Genomic DNA, 15,901 nt, shown 5'->3' on the forward strand with positions numbered 1-15,901 from the left:
TGTGATTTCAGTCTCCCCAAAACTTCATAGACAAAGATCTGTGTAGAAGGATCCAACTTCAGGTCAGCAGGATTAAGACACCTGAGAATAAACACCCTGGGATGAATGGGCGACTGCGTCAGTTCACAGTTACTTTGGGGAGGCTGCTAGTAGACCCACAAAGGCAATCCCAAAAATCTAACCTGCCAAACCCAAGTCATCTCTTATGACCCAATAAGGTATTAACAACACAGAACATGTTGCAAAACAGTAGAAAGCAGACGAAAGTGTAAATACCAAAACACTAAATCACATGCAAATATCCCAATGAGGATTATACCACCACAAATCGCACTCTGTGAAAGAAAATAATCCCGCTACCTTTACGACATGGCAGAGTTTCTGTGTTAAAGCCGAAACTGAACTGACATCGTAGTCTTGGAGACGAAACGTGTAACCAAAAGTCTTGGCGTATTCCTTAAGCAGATCTGTCATCATAAGGCAGTTGTCTTTTTGGGACCGAAGGAGTTTAACGAACTGGGCAGCTAGAGCTTTGAATCGTTCAACCTCTGTCAAAGTGAGGATCTTCTCTTCTCCACATTCTAATACCTTGGAAAACACAGGAGGAGGAAAGAGAGAATGTTCATGGGATAAACTGGCATGAGAATATACACAATCAAGAACTAAGAAGCACTTCTGTCCAGTTTCAGTTTTGCAGGATTAGAAAGTTCTGGAAATTGGTTGCACAACATGAGGATATCTAACACTGCTGAACTGTACACTTAAAAACAGGCAGATAGGTAATGTGTATCACACATACACAAAATTTTTAAGCACTGTGTGGGTCAATAATGGTGATAACAGGGACTTCCTCAGTGGTCCAGAGGTTAAGACACCACACTTTCCATGCAGGGAACGCGAGTGTGATCCCTGGCTGGGGAACTAGGATCCCACATGCCACACGTCGCAGCCAAAACAAGTGTGTGCGCTCAGTTGCGCAAATTTTCATCCTGTTTTATAACTCCCACTTCCAAGGCAAAAAGGCCTGGATTTTTTTTTATTCTCCCCATACTGTTCTGAAAGATAGAATTTCTTCACTTACTTGTAAAATATCAGGTATGGCTTCAAAAAGTTCAAGTAGTTTGGTAAAACCATAGTATGCAAGTTTGCACTGCCGGCCAAAGTGGTGATGGTAAGAGGGGATAAACTTATTAAAGGGCATCCGGAAATGGGGTTGATGCCGCAGCAAATCCACAACATCTTTGGAGAACTGTTTTGTCCTTTCTATTTCATCCTGAGTACGTTCTTAAAAAACAAAACAAAAAACCCACAAACCACAATTATCTTCAACCTATTTGTATTTACATTATTAGTGTAGTCAGTCCTATGCACTAGACTATAAGAGATACCATCTTTGCCTTCCAAACACAACCTAAAACACTCTCTTCTCTCTTTCCAGATGGTTTTCAAGTGTGATCAAGGGCAGAACACCAAGAACTCATGATACACACGTGCACACATACACACCTATGTGACTTCATCTCACAAGCTAGAAATAACCTCCCTAGCCCCTCCGCCTCCCCACACCCACTCCATATATATGAACATGACACACATACGTATCTCTGTGCTTGAAAAAGTAATCTAGAAATTATTTTATTAAATCACACTTCTGAATATTCACATACTTTGTTTATTCACCTGCCCTTCAGTTAAAATTGCGAGCAGCAACAGGCACCAAAAGTTTAACAAAAATACAGGGGAGAAATGTTTTAGATGTATGTTTCTATTAGATTTTAAATTAGGATTAGAGAAACACTGACCACAGTCATTTTAGCTTTGGAACACTATGACTTCATGGACATCAGTGTCCTGAAAGAGCACAGTTTAAGAATGTTCCACAGATCAACATGAGTGGAAGAACATGACTGTACACAGATTTAATTCTTCTTAGTTCCCATCTCAGACTTCAGCTGGAACTAGCAAAATGTGAAAGATGAAACATTCATTTGTGTCTTTTTTCCTTCTCAGGTGTGCAAAGGAAAACATCTTAAGAGTGAAAAACCAGACAAGCAACAGCCAGGTAGCTGATTCAGGTGGGTAATTACAGCAGAAGCAGCCACAGACAGGCTAAAGGAGACATTTTTAAAAAGTGCTGGTTACGCCCCCCTTTTCCCTTAGAGTGAATTCTGAAAAAACAGCCTGCTTTTCTTCTCAACAAGTACCCTCCCCTGCTCTGCAGAAGCCAGGATCCACTGCCTGGCAGTGCAGAGTGCACGCTGCACTTTCCATGGCATCTCCAGGAACCACGAGGAGGGGGTGAGAGCATCACTGTGTAATTCCCTGTCACAGTAACCACCGAAGACGACCTCCTTCCAGCAAATGTAAGGCACGTACCTCTCCTGGGGATACAAATCACTGCTTCACTATCTTGTTGGGACAAGCAGATGGTGGTATCTGGGATCTCTGATATGATATCAATCAACTCACAAACACCATATTCAGTGACATCCCAGTCCTTTGAGAAACACCTAGGTTTTAATCATGGAGATGGGTGAAGAATGAGAAGCAGTACTTGCCAAAATCACTTTTTAAGTGTTTTCCAAAGAATGCTAAATGAAAAACTTAGATCATTATTCTTAAATTTAGAAGAATAAGTGTCTTAAAATATTTGCTGTTACTTTTTTCTCTTCTCAACTCACCAATGATAAGCCTGTGCGAATTCTCTCACAATGACTTGTTTGCTGGCTTGGGATTTGAGAAGTTTGAGTAGATCCTGAGTAAAGCGCTTCACCTGGGCCCTGTGGGTAAGGGTCAGCAGACGTTTGGAGCCCATTCCAAGAATCTGCAAACCAGATGCTTGGGTTATTTACACTCCTAAGACCTTGGCAGAGCCTGACTCTTTTCGATGGCTTGCGCTCTCTCTCCTGTTATTGCCCTCAGGGTACAAATCCTTCTATATACGAAATCTGCACTTTGAAACACAGGTAGATAAATGAAGTGTAGGTGTCAGAATGAACAACTGCTCACATGCCTGGGATCCCTTTTCCGTCCTTGCACATTCTTTCCTAAAGAGTCACATGTTATCGGCCTGGGCAACTGATTTTGTCTCTAAAAGACAGCTCAAATTTTGCAGGCCGTGTTTACAAGTGGGAAGCTGTTATCACACTGTAGCTTAATAGGCAAAGACTCCTTAGGAAGCACTGTCAGGCTCCAGTCCAGGAACTGGTCTTGAACTCCTTCATGAGAAAAGGAAGCCTGTGTTACAGCAGCTCCTATGGAAGAGTGAGACAGGACTGTGCTAGGAGGAAGGAGGGCAGTCTATAGAGGTGAGAAGGGAAGTACTCCTCAACACACTTAAAGAGTTCCTTTTAGATGGAAACTCAAGCTTTCTGAACAACTGAGAAGACACACACGTGTATAAACAAAGTTTTTACAGGATGCTCTGCTCTGAGCTGACTTCTTAGGAATTAAGTTACCAGTTGCCCTGTTTCTTTGGCAGAGAGAGTCAAAGCCACAGAGAGACATTTCCACTGTTAAACAAATGAACTCTCAGCACTCCTTACCTGCAACACATGAGGCACTGCTTCTAATAATTCAATCAGCTTGGAATAGCCATAGTCGGATACCCGGCACTGCTTTGCAAAATGATGATGGTAAGATGGGATGAAGTTACTAATCGGTATGACACAGGATGGTTGGTTCTTCAATAAATCGATCACTTCTCTACTGAACTGGATCAGCTGGGGGTTACCCACAGGACTTTTAGAACGCAGAAGCCAAGGGTCTAATACATATTTGGGGAGAAAACAGGAACATGCAAAAGACATAAAGCATGACTGCAGCAGCAGAAAGAGAAATAACTAACCTTTGCGTTCCCTGTGTGAACTCAATAAGGACAGTGCACAAGACCAAACAGCCATGTCACTTCCCCACTGCTGAACTCAGGTCCTATATAACAGGATAACCCAACTGGCAAATGCAAATTACAGACTGGCAAATGCTTTCCCACTGCTTCTTGCCAAAGTGAAGCATACTTCAATGCAGTGAGAACTTAAAAGAAGAGTAGTATGGCAAAGGCCAACACAACACTGTGAAGCAAGTTTCCTTCAATTAAAAATAAATTAAGTTTGGGGGGGGGGAATTGGCATTCCAAATAAATTAGTTTCAGTTAAAACAAAAGAAAGGGGAGTAGATACAGAGAAGTTTCCAGCTTAAATGGGTGTATGTCAAAGAACCATTTGTACGGGCTTCACTAACACACTTTCTCACAGAAACAAAGTTACAAACGGTTGCTAAGCAGGTGGCCCAGAAGGGCCTAATTGAACCAGAGAGGGGCTGCAAATGCTACCCAGAAAACCACGGAAGGCAGTGATGTAGAACTAGCATGAGATAAAACTAAGAAACAGGTTTTAGAGTTTATCTTGAATGTTCATATAATTAGGCATTGATTATTTATAAAAGTACAAATAATCAGATGGAAGCCTTTGTAAGGGACTAGTGGGCTAATGACACAGGGGAGAGGAGGAAGGAAGCAGCCCAACACGGGGACCCAAAGGGTGTGCGCCTGAGGGGAGAGGCTCCGGTACAAACAGCTCCCTTATCCTGACCTTTCTTCCTACAGGGAAGGGGCAGGGAAAGGTCGGAGAAGACGAGGAGGAAGTTTTAGGGCCGATGTAACAGTGCTGTGCTCAGGGAACAGGATCAGACACCTGCAGCTCCGGGGTAGCCGAAGCCCAGAATCTCATGCACCTCCCAGAGCAAAGGTCCTGGTCCCTGATACTTAAAGAGTTAAATCTATTTTTCCATTGATCAAAGTCAAAAATGCCGATCAGAATAAATTACTGGAGTAAATACTCACAGATACTTCAAAGATCTGAAAAGATTTCTAAAAGGCAAGCCAAACAAGCTTAACAAAATTAGATAACTAGAGAAGTTTTGTAACTGTGGAATCTGGGCTGAAGAAAGTTTTTAAAAAAATAATTTATGCTGGTACTTTCCAAAAGTCTAGTTCTGCCAAACCGTCAGCACTCTGGAGTTTTTAAAAGATCAAACAAGACAACCATGCTGCTTTATGATGGGCACACAGTGCTGCTATTTGAGAGAAAGGCCAGCAGCCTGTACTACAGTAGACCATGACTTGAAAGGACCAAATACCTAAAACCTACCTGTGTTTGGAGGTGGGGGCTTGTTGTGAATCCACTTAACTACTTTGACGCCATTCTGTGCGGTAGCGATGTTCACACCTGGCACGCAGGTGATGAGGTGTTCCAAGGGGACGCCCCCGCCTCGGTTTTCCTGCACTATTTCCAGTTCACCAAACTCTGCGGCATAACAATCTGGAAAACTGAAGTGGGGCAGGGGAAAAGGTTAATTAAAATAATGAAAGAACAGCACCTGGCAAACAGACTGCTGTTTTTAACACATCCATTAATAAATAATTTCTGCTAAGATGCCCATGGTCTGGCTTTGAAAGTTCAAATGAAGTCCTAGAGAGGTGATCACTATCTCTCTGATGCATTCTGATGGTACCAAAAATTTCAGGCAATTTTCTAGCAGAGGGGGTTAAAAGTAAGGTAACCGGGTTCCAAGTTCAAGCTCCTCTAAACATATTGTTCAATGGCTTTACAGCAACTTGCTACCATGCTGGCCCCTCTATTAAGCCTACCATGTTGCCCATGATGTGGTTAAACGGGCTAGTGAAGAATACTTTTCTCCCTTAAAATGCAATCTGCAACTATTTGAGACTGTGCACCTTCTCACAGCACTTGTGCACGGCACTTTCAACCATCTCTGTGGAGGAGAATCTGCCCCACACATGCTGATATTTCTAAAATTCAGCACAAACATGAAATGTTCTTGTTGAAATATCAAGTGAATGGATCCCATGTTAGATACACTTTGACTACTAGTGGTAGCTAAATACAGGCTGAAGCCTGGTACAGTGCGTGCTCTGGGAGAGGCACACGCAGAGGGCAGACTTTCTAGAAAGAGAACGAAGGCTTCACAATGGCTTTGACAGTCACCTTAATAAAGGCACGGTGCCCTCGTGTGTCTGCAGAAGACTATGGACCTGGGGCGCAAATGTCTTCAGAGAGAGAATCACAAAAGGAATCTTGTAAGAGTCTGGATCAAATTCGTGTTCACTGCAGAAAAGAGAACAGAAACAGAAAGCTTGCATTTCTCAGTGGTCGAAGACATTCCCAAGGTAATTCTAACAGATGCTCCACAACCTTCTACAGAACGATTGTTTCTCAAAGAAATGGGTAACATACCTGAAATCCTTGTTGGGACAGTGCTGCCTGCAGACAGGCTCGTGATATTCTAACTCTTCAAATAGAATTGGGCTGCAGTTTGTCGAAGAACCGTCATGAGACTGGGAAGACCCCAAGGGGCTCTGGCGGGCCTGACTGCTGGGTAAGAGACACACCAGTCTGCCATTTCCTTGTTCACGGATTGCAACCGTGTCTGTTAGTTTATACAGATCTGACACATTCAACCTGTGTCCAAACCTAGAAACAAGGAAAAAGAGAGAGAGAGAGAGAGATGCGGACTTAAAGAGAATATTTTTCTTCAACTGTAGAGAAATTCCTGACTTGTTTAGATAAAGCTCTGTAACCAAGAACGGATCCCTGTCTCTTCAAAAAATAAAACTGAGATAATTCTACTATAAATTCATTCACCATCAAACCAGTAACACTTGGCACTCCTTGCCATCATCCTGGGCCCACTGCCCATTACAGTGATTACACGTATCATTTGGTATGTACCCTCTGACCCCACAGTCGCTGTAAATGCCTCAACTCAATTTCTGAGATGGAAAGCTATCTGCTATAACCCCTGTCAACTTGGCCTCCCCTTCACTTCTAAATCCCTATTACCTCTCATCATCTCTGCTCCCCTCCCTCAGAGGTATTCCCTTTTCCAGCTACTCCTCACGTCCACTATGCTTCAGTCTGCTGATCTACACTAGACTGGACTCCCCAATCACCACTCTGACCTGTGTCTTTCATAACTGGAACACAAAGGCGCAGGATCTGAAGGCAGACAGATGGGAGCTCAAATCCTGATTCTACCTATAAGACCTTAGCCAAGTTATACAAGCAACCTACACCTCAGTTTGCCCGTCTGTAAAATGGGGTGACAATCCCTACATCATGGAGTTGACAAGGGGGTTACACACGGTATATATGGAGAGCACGAAGGACACAGTAAGTGCTTGTTCAGGGTTATCTGCTCTGATAGTCTCCTCCCAGGGTCCTGTCTGTACGCTCAGATCTCCCTGCAAACATGTCTCAAGCCCCGCCCCACCCCCAACACTGCCCCGCTCCGCGGAAGCCCAGTCTCCTCTGTACTCGCTCAGTCTGGAGCTCTTGCATCTTCTCTGAAATGGAAACAGCTGGTCTCTCGAGAGCCGCCTCTGCTGTTTCACCATGCAGTCTGCCACCCTGTTCCCTGCAGGATTTTCTCCACAGGACTCCTCGGCGTCAGCTTCCAAGTCACCAGAGGCTGCCTCCTCCTCCGCTCCAAACCTCACACCACCTTCTCAGGCTGTCCCTGCTCCCGATAGCACTCTGGCCTCTGGGTTCCCGCCAGCTTCCAGTCCCTACTGCCATTCCACCCAGTGCTGCCCTCTCTCTGGCTCTCCTTCCATTCCTCTGAGCTGATCTGTTCCCAGGTGTTCCAAGTTCATCTTTAGGTAAACAACTGCCGTATCTTCAGAGCTGACTTCTTTCTTGAAAGAGACTCCACATGTGTAGGAGATCCCCTGAACACTCTTCCCAGACATTCCAATTACTCCCTAAAATTCGGATGCTCGAAGCCAAGATTAAAAACTTACTGTACCTCCTCAACAACCTTCTTTTCTATTCCAGCTTAACCATATAACCTTTCCCTCAGTCATCTGGGGCAAAAAACTCAGAATCAAACTGACCTCTTTTTTTAACCTTGCCTGCTACATAAAACTAGTTACTAAGCCCTATTTCACCGACATCTGAAACTTCTGTGGTGTCTAGTTCCTCTCTTCTGACAGTGTCTGCTTAGAGCCGGGACTGGTGCCCACGTTCCGTGTCCCCCTCTCCCCCAGTTCCGTTCACTCCAGCTCAGACACCACCCCTGCCTGAAGCCTTCCCACCACCACACCGACCCTCTCCCCTCCTTTCTCTGACACTTCAGTGGCTTCCACTACCCATGCGATCAATCATGGCCAAGCGCCTGGTTCCTTGCACCCTCTGTAACCTCAAAGCATTTTCTCCTTTGTAAGGACAGTTTTCTTTGTTCTATACAATAAATGGTGACTGTCTTTTTCCCTTCCAGACATACCCACCCCCCACTCAAAGAAATGTGCTGTCTTCCCAGCTCTGTACCCTCCAGAGCCTTTCGCTCCACTGGCATTTGCTGAGTGTCTGCTGAGCGCTGAGCACTGAAGACTCAGTATTAGGTTTGATCCAGCGCCCGCTGTCCCAGAGCTTACAGTCTAGAAGGTGCCTGAAAATGTTCACTCAATGAGTAACAGAACAAATCAGCCAAGTGGAAAAGATACTAGTACAGGTTTAGGGACTGAGGTCTAAATTTACTAAAAATAAAAGACATTTTTAAAATGTGTGTTTTTAAAACTGGACTTTCAATCTGAACACCACTGTCTTGGTCTTATTTCCTCCACTGGCTCCCTAAGAGTTGCTACCAGGGTCGCCCATCAGCACTGGCTGGATCAATGAAAACAACAACCTTCACTTACTTCTTTTCATAGATATCTGTAAATTTAAAAAGAGGCAGACAACAGGCAGGAGCATCCTGAAGAATGGACATTGTTTCTGCGCTGCAAGAAAACCGGTTAGCCCATTAGAGAACAGATGTCTTCCTCTCTGTTCCACGTTGTTTTTAAAAACAAGAGTTAATTTAATTAACACAATGTGTACACAAAATAAATATACTCATTTATTCTCAGAGTTTGAGCTTCTGGAAAAACTTAAAAGAATGGACTTTAGGAACACGGCAATTAAAGAATATTTAATTATCCGCTGGGACTTTTATCAGACTCAAGCAGAGCTTTCCACACCTGTGTATCAGAAAGCAAAGGGCAGATGAGCCTGTCTCCTGCCACACAGTAGTTCTATCAGAGAGATGGGAGAGGACTCCCCACAGCTGAGGATATACAACTGAATACACTTTAAGAGTGACTGGCTTTGAGTCACAGGATTATGGATGATTCTTCTGTCCCCAGCTTCTTTTATGTTTCTGAAATTTCCAAATTTTCTTCAGTGAGTATTATTTTTATTCAAGGAAATTAAAAAAATTACTTAAAATAATGGTGAAGTTTTGACTTGTGTACGTTGTGAAATGATTACCACAATCAGTTAAGTGAACATCCATCATCTCATACAGATACAAAACAAAAGAAAAAGAAGGTTCCCCCTTGTGATGAGAACTCCTCTGATATACTCTCCTAACAACTTTCATGTATGACAGCAGTATTAACAGTATTAATCATGTTGTACATTACATTCCTAGTACCTGCATTATCTTATAACTGGAAGTTTGTACCTTTTGACCACCTTAATTCAATTACTGCCCACCCCCCACCTCCAGTAACTACAAAGCTAATCACTTTTTTCTGTAAGTTTGCTTGTTTTTTTGAAGTATAATTGACCTACAACAGTATATTAGTTACTGGTGCACAAATCATTACGCTGTACACCTAAAACTTGAACAGTGCTCTATGTCAGAAGCACATCATGAATAAAACCATCACCAGACCCCTAGGATTAATCTAATGATAATGTAGACGTATGGGGCTGGGTGTCTATTTGACATTGAAGATGAATCTGCAAGTTCAGAGTGGAGAACTTTGTAGATTTGCCCCTTACAGACAAATCTACCTTCTACTAAAACTGGAAGGTGGTGTTCCGGACTTTCTAGGCGTATACACTACTGCTGTAGAGGGTCACTATTTTCAGAGCCTGTTCTGGATATGCGGCACATTATTTTACTCTTAAATGACTGCCAAGTTTAAGCTGAGATTCATCTTGATTAAATGACTTGAACAAGAGTAAATTATTCTAGTTAGCTTATTACTAATGCCTACCTTATTTCTAACTCTATCAAAGGAGGGGGGAGAAAGCATTACTGCATATGTAAGCATCACAAGAGGGTTGGGAACGGGAATAAAATCTATTTTTATTATTTCTAAAATTGTTTCTGGCCCAAAAATAACATTTTTGAAACAAATGGCTTGTTCTTTACCTCAGTAAAGAGAGTGATTTATTAGCAGCTCCTGTGGCAAGTGAGACCAGGATTTTCTTGCTGCCAATTTTGTATCTGTGGAGGCTATTCACCGCACCAATAGCTTCTTGTAAGTTCTCCATCTGAACCACAGCTTTGAGCTGATAATCTGTGTGGGGGCTGAGCTCAACGCTCTTCACCTGCAGCAGTAAGAAGAAAACAGAATGCCGATCTACCAGAACCGTGTCCTCTTGAAACTCAAGGTCAATCACTGAGGAACTCGCTTGCGGACTTCAGTGCTGCCGTGAGGGAACCTGTCTGCACTCTGCACTTCCGCCAACCACAACGGAAGCAAGCTAGGACGGGTGACCTGCAGGGACATGACACCAGCCTGGCCGGCCTGAGCTCTGGCACACAGATCTCTCCAAGGCAGGCTCAGGGGCCAAGACACACTGGGCCTGCTCCAGACCCTGCCCAACTGGGGCAGAGCCAGGTTAAGAACCAGCAAAAGGTGCATGTTTTAGCAACCTGCACCCAAACACTGAATCGGACACTGTAAGATGAACAAACAAAAACAGTCAACATCATTTTAGAATCCTGTTTCTGTATTTTAGCAGCCGGAGCTAACTAAAATCCATCAGTGTTTTATTTCCCCAAGAGCCACTTAAATCCCTGCCCGGGACCACAAGTATGTCTCTGCCAGGCTTCTTGGCTCCCTGGGGCCGCATCCTAAAAACTGAACATACAGCACCAGCACGAGGAGACCTGGGTAAAAAAGAAGGCATTCAAACTCGTGAAGCAACGCTTATAGCCTGCCTGTGGCTATGTGTGCTGAGTCAAGTGCGTTCATCTTGAAATGCAGCGAGAGAGAGTGAAAAGGTTACCTTGCCGTGCCTAGAAAATGCTTCCTGCATGAGCTGCTGCAGCTCCTTCCGGGACAACCTGTAGTCCAGGTTGCTGATCTGGACGTCAACACCATGCGCGAATGGGTCTGGGCAGTCAGCACCAACGCTCGAATGCGCAGCGTTGAAAGCAAGCGGGGATGCTCTGTTTAAGAGGTTTGGAGACAGACTCCTGCTTAAAACGTATGGAGTGAGGCTTAAAAACTGTTTAAAAATGTTTTAAAACTGTTATTCTACTTATTCAGTTTATGTCATTTAGCTTTGCTTGAGACTACATTAAAAACTGTTTTCCAAAATACAGTTTGATTCTCAAATATGCTTTTTCTTAAAACATTACACTGATTAGACTCATTGTCAGAAGTACTATCTGTTGACACCCTGATTAACAACAACAACAATTTTACGTAACATCAAACATTCTTTTGTTGGATTATTTAAAGCTAAAGGCAGAAATTACAGGCAGGGCTGATGAATCCATTTTCCACTTTGGGTATTTATTCTTAGGAAATCAGCCTGTGACACTAACGTCAGCCATTTACCCTCTCCCCAGCTCTGAAAAAGCCAGATATTCTTGCTTATATGTTTCGGCTTTTCTCCCTGGGAGGAAAACTTTTACATCAATTTGGAGACGCCATTTTACAGGTTCAAAGTCACTTTCAACAGTGAGTTTTCACCAACCCAGCAGAATAAATACAATGCTAGCAGGAGCTCATGAGGCCTAACATGGCCTTAGGGCTCCTTCTGTTCTCCAAGCTTCCAGACTTAAAGAGTAAATTCAGAAAGCTTAAATAAGGTGTTACAAAAATGGTTACAGTGGTTTACAGAGACCTTCGTTTCCCTAACAGCTTCCGATAATTACCCTATGAATAAAAAGAACCAATGCATGTCAGTCTGGGCCTCTTTCTCAGTCCGATGAAGTGATAAGAACCTAGTAAGGACACCTTAATGTGCCCCCCATCACTGGCCAAGGACTCCAGGACGGGCTTCTCTGACCTCGGCGTGACTCCCGTGTGGAGGATGGAGAAAGGCAAGAAACAATGCCCCCAAATGTTACCTGAGGAAAAGGGAACTGGCAGAAGAGCGGTGGAAGCTTTCTCTTTTACTTTTATTATTTTTTATGGTTCAAACATTTTCGATTTTTAAAATTTTTACTATAAATTTCTACTGGAGAAGTAAGGTTGCTTTACAACATGTGTTAAGTTTCTACCGTACAGCAGGGTCAGCCATCCCTCATTTTGGATTTCCTGCCCGTTTAGGTTACCAAGAGCATCGAGTAGGGTTCCTTGCGCTGTACAGCAGGCTCTCATTAGTTACCTGTTTTATACGTAGTGCTAAGGTTCCTCTTTTAATTATGCACTTCTGTATTGCTTGAATTCTGTTCAATAAACAGATTACTTCATAAGCCCTTCTACTGCATACAACCACTCCACGGATCAAGACCCACTCACCGAGAAGACCAAGGCTGAGCCGTGAGCAGGGGGCTCACTTGCCTGGATGCGATCAACTTGCTAAAAGCAGACGGGTAACTCACTTGAAACAGAGTCTCCTCTCTCTCTCTTTTCTCCACAGGAGAACTGGTAACACTGCGGGCGCTGAGGTTCTCTTTCCTGGTGGAGAGAAACATTGCAGGCAAGAGGTCACCTGTTTCCCTTCACATCAAGACAAGCAGCTACGAGGGAGAGTAACGGGACCTACTTGGGATTGGTTTTGTAAACAGATTCTGCCAACCCTGGGGTTTTAGGTGCGGGCGCTGCAGCACTTAAGTTTCTGTGAGGAGGCACCCCCGGCCTCAGGTGGCCTTGCTGGGGCTCACTGCTTCGAGTGCCAGTCTTCGACTCCAGGCGGCACAGCTCCTTGAGAGAGACAAGAGCAAGGGAGTTTAATAGTTAAAGTCTCCAAGATGTCTCAGACCTTGTACAGGAAACACCTGACTTCAAACAGCCTCAAAAACGAAGGAAAGCAAAAAAAAATAGACACACCAAAAGCAGGTGAGCATCTAAAACGGAGAGACCATGAAAGCAAACCTAGCAAAAACTTCAGGAAGCAACAGGTGTCACAATTACCTGTAAACTTTTCACACTGGTGTTTTTGGGAGCAGATCCAGAATTCGCCTGCGACCCTTTTCCAGGTGCAGCTTTGGCACTGGAAGGTGACTCACTTATATCTTTGATGAGGCACAGTTTTGGATTCTTAAGTTTCTTAGGAGACTTCACTTTATCAGCAATTGCATTTGAACTCTTGGTTTCACAGAGTTCGCCGCTTTTTGGAGTAAATGACACGATGATCCTGTTACCAAAGACATCTTCATTTTCCATTCGCTTCAGAGCACGTTCCGCGCTGTCTCGGTTTATGAAGCGGAGGATGGCGCTGCAGCCTGTGATGTTCAGCACTTTCCCGCCACAGTTATCGGACAGGCGTCTGAGCCTGTTGCTGATGCTCTTGCCGTCTTTGTTGGCTGGTAGGTTATAAACATAGAGCAGAGTGTGGCACTGTGGACACAGACAAAGTGTTAAAACAGGTGGACTCAGCGGCCCACACTCAATTACAAAGAACAATGATCTCCAAACTACAGTGATCTCAGGGGAGGGAGAACAGAGACTTCCATGGGAAAGGGTACACATAGCTAGACCGAAAAACACAGAGGAAGAAAAAAAGAGGAAATGTATCTAAAATAATCACTCTGGTGAATTAGAAAAACTATGTGGCAAGATTTAATGTTCTGAATAATCAGGTTTGGTTTTTTTTAATCATAAGGAATAAGGATCTCTACAATGGGTAGCCTCTCACCTAAGATACTACATTTGACTTAAAGGCCTTCCAGATTAAAACAGGGAGTGCCAAACAGAAGCAGAGGGAGGAAATGTAGCTACAGCCAGGAGACATAAGGAATACCAACAAAAGTGAATTAGGGGTGCAGCTCCAAAGCTTGAAACAGGTATTGCCAACTGCAGACCATCCAGGGCATGTGTTTAATCTCGGGTATCTGGGGTGCAGAGGGACAAGCACTGCAAGCGCCGGAATCTGGAGACAATCACGGTGGGACCTCCAGTGGCTTGCTTTTTTCCCCAAGGTGCTGACTTCCTCCTCACTAAAATGAGGAGGCTGGGTGAGATCATTCCTAAAGTGCTTCCATAACTCTCAAGTTATTAAAGTATGTGAAAACTGTATTTTACGAATGGGACTGCCTACCCTTCTGGGCCATCCACGCTACAGCTCCTTTCTATTATTATTAACGTGTGTTAGTTGCTCAGTCTTGACCAATTGTGACCCCAGGGACTGCAGCCACCAGGCTCCTCTGTTCATGGGATTCTCCAGGCAAGAATACTGGAGTGTGTTGCCATTCCCTTCTCCAGGGGATCTTCCTGACCTGGGGATGGAACTCGAGTCTCCCGCAATGCAGGCGGATTCTTTACCATCTGATCCACCAGGGAAGCCATATATATTCTCCAAACAGCTTAAACACAAGTTCAGTGTCCCAGTAAACATCTTATCCTAAATCAAGTCTGTGAGAAATGCTCGTCCTGCTGGAAACACGTGCACATTCTCCTATTAGTGGCTTATCAGGGTGACAGGTGTGGTGCCCACTACTCCTGACTGTGCTCGAGCATGTCAGGGTCTGCAACCAGAGAAGACAGGCTCAGAGGCCGGCTGGAGCTTCAAGATTAAGTGCCGCAACTGTACAGTCATTCTGCTTATTTGACTGCAACCACACCAAGATATGCAAACCATCATCATATTCTTTACTCTTAAAACTTGGGCAAAAATAGTAGTAACTCTCATTCCATTACTGCCATACACCTGACACAAAACACTGCTAACTGGCAAGTGCCTGTCAGTAAGGTGAATCTAAAAGTCAGTTTCCTGTGCTATTTTGGAAAATATAAAACCAAAATTCACACACTGGGTTTCCCTGGTGGTACAATGGATAAGTATCTGCTGCCAATGCAGGGGATATGGGTTTAATGCCTGCTCCAGGAAGATTTCACATGCCATGGAGCAACTAAGCCTGTGCACCGCAACGAGAAGCCACCACGATGAGAAGCCCGTGCCCTGCAACAGAGCAGCCCCCGCTTGCTGCAACTAGAGAAAGTCCACGAGCAGCAACGAGACTCAGCACAAACAAAAAAAATGAAAGCAAAACAAAAAAGTTCACACACATCAGTTCTCTGTATATTTATAAGAGAATGGAAAGTTTCTAGCCTATTTCAGAATCTAGCCAGCCTACTACAAAGAACACCCTCACCTGGGCTTGGACACCCATTATGGAGGACTGTCTTAAGTCTCCACAATCTTAACCTGACTACAGCAGAAAGAACGCAAACCCACTTACTGGCATTTTCAGTGGTAACCTGGGAGGCAGGTCAGAAATGAATTCTTCAAATCTGATCAGTTCGTTGGCGTGATGCAGCAGTGCTTCTGAGGCCTGGTTTTTATGGACCAAAATTATATGGAAACCATGCCTGTGTCTCAGGTCACTAAGTTCCAATGCGAAATTGACATCAGCTGAAAGACAGGGTACAGCCCACCCCCATCTCCACAGATTAGAAACACTTGACAGAGAGGCAACTCTAATAACACCCACTGAGAAGAAAGGAACAGCAGCATTGTATCCAAAGTGGCCCCCCAACCCCTTTTTAGAATAGGAACACATTTCATGTCAGAAGAATTAATGTGGTAAGACAATTTTACCATAGACTCATGCTGAACCCCAAGACACATTACTTTTAGTAGTAAAAAGGAACAAATATTAATGTTCTGGGGAGCCCCAATTTCATCTTGGATTTTTCTTTAAAATAAGC

General features: G+C 44.0%; 1 protein-coding gene across 4 annotated transcripts in view; it reads right to left on the reverse strand.

Annotated features, from left to right (window-relative positions):
- MARF1 (meiosis regulator and mRNA stability factor 1) overlaps window positions 1–15,901 on the reverse strand; it is a 38,162-nt gene that overhangs the window by 12,481 nt on the left and 9,780 nt on the right. For 2 of the 4 annotated variants that reach the window (XM_020872219.2, XM_020872217.2), the window contains exons 7-21: window positions 15,433–15,605; window positions 13,166–13,591; window positions 12,798–12,955; window positions 12,551–12,709; window positions 11,085–11,274; window positions 10,222–10,400; window positions 8,717–8,797; window positions 6,255–6,491; window positions 6,006–6,125; window positions 5,148–5,326; window positions 3,546–3,766; window positions 2,682–2,824; window positions 2,377–2,510; window positions 1,082–1,284; window positions 361–588 (exon numbers count right to left, since the gene is read on the reverse strand). In XM_020872219.2, the coding sequence (XP_020727878.2) occupies window positions 361–588; window positions 1,082–1,284; window positions 2,377–2,510; window positions 2,682–2,824; window positions 3,546–3,766; window positions 5,148–5,326; window positions 6,006–6,125; window positions 6,255–6,491; window positions 8,717–8,797; window positions 10,222–10,400; window positions 11,085–11,274; window positions 12,551–12,709; window positions 12,798–12,955; window positions 13,166–13,591; window positions 15,433–15,605 (2,831 nt within the window). The remainder of the gene's footprint in view (window positions 1–360; window positions 589–1,081; window positions 1,285–2,376; window positions 2,511–2,681; window positions 2,825–3,545; window positions 3,767–5,147; window positions 5,327–6,005; window positions 6,126–6,254; window positions 6,492–8,716; window positions 8,798–10,221; window positions 10,401–11,084; window positions 11,275–12,550; window positions 12,710–12,797; window positions 12,956–13,165; window positions 13,592–15,432; window positions 15,606–15,901) is intronic. The other 2 variants (XM_020872218.2, XM_070460870.1) reach the window with 2 other exon arrangements.

Source organism: Odocoileus virginianus, chromosome 33, assembly GCF_023699985.2.
Source record: "Odocoileus virginianus isolate 20LAN1187 ecotype Illinois chromosome 33, Ovbor_1.2, whole genome shotgun sequence".
NCBI classification, from domain to species: Eukaryota; Metazoa; Chordata; class Mammalia; order Artiodactyla; family Cervidae; genus Odocoileus; species Odocoileus virginianus.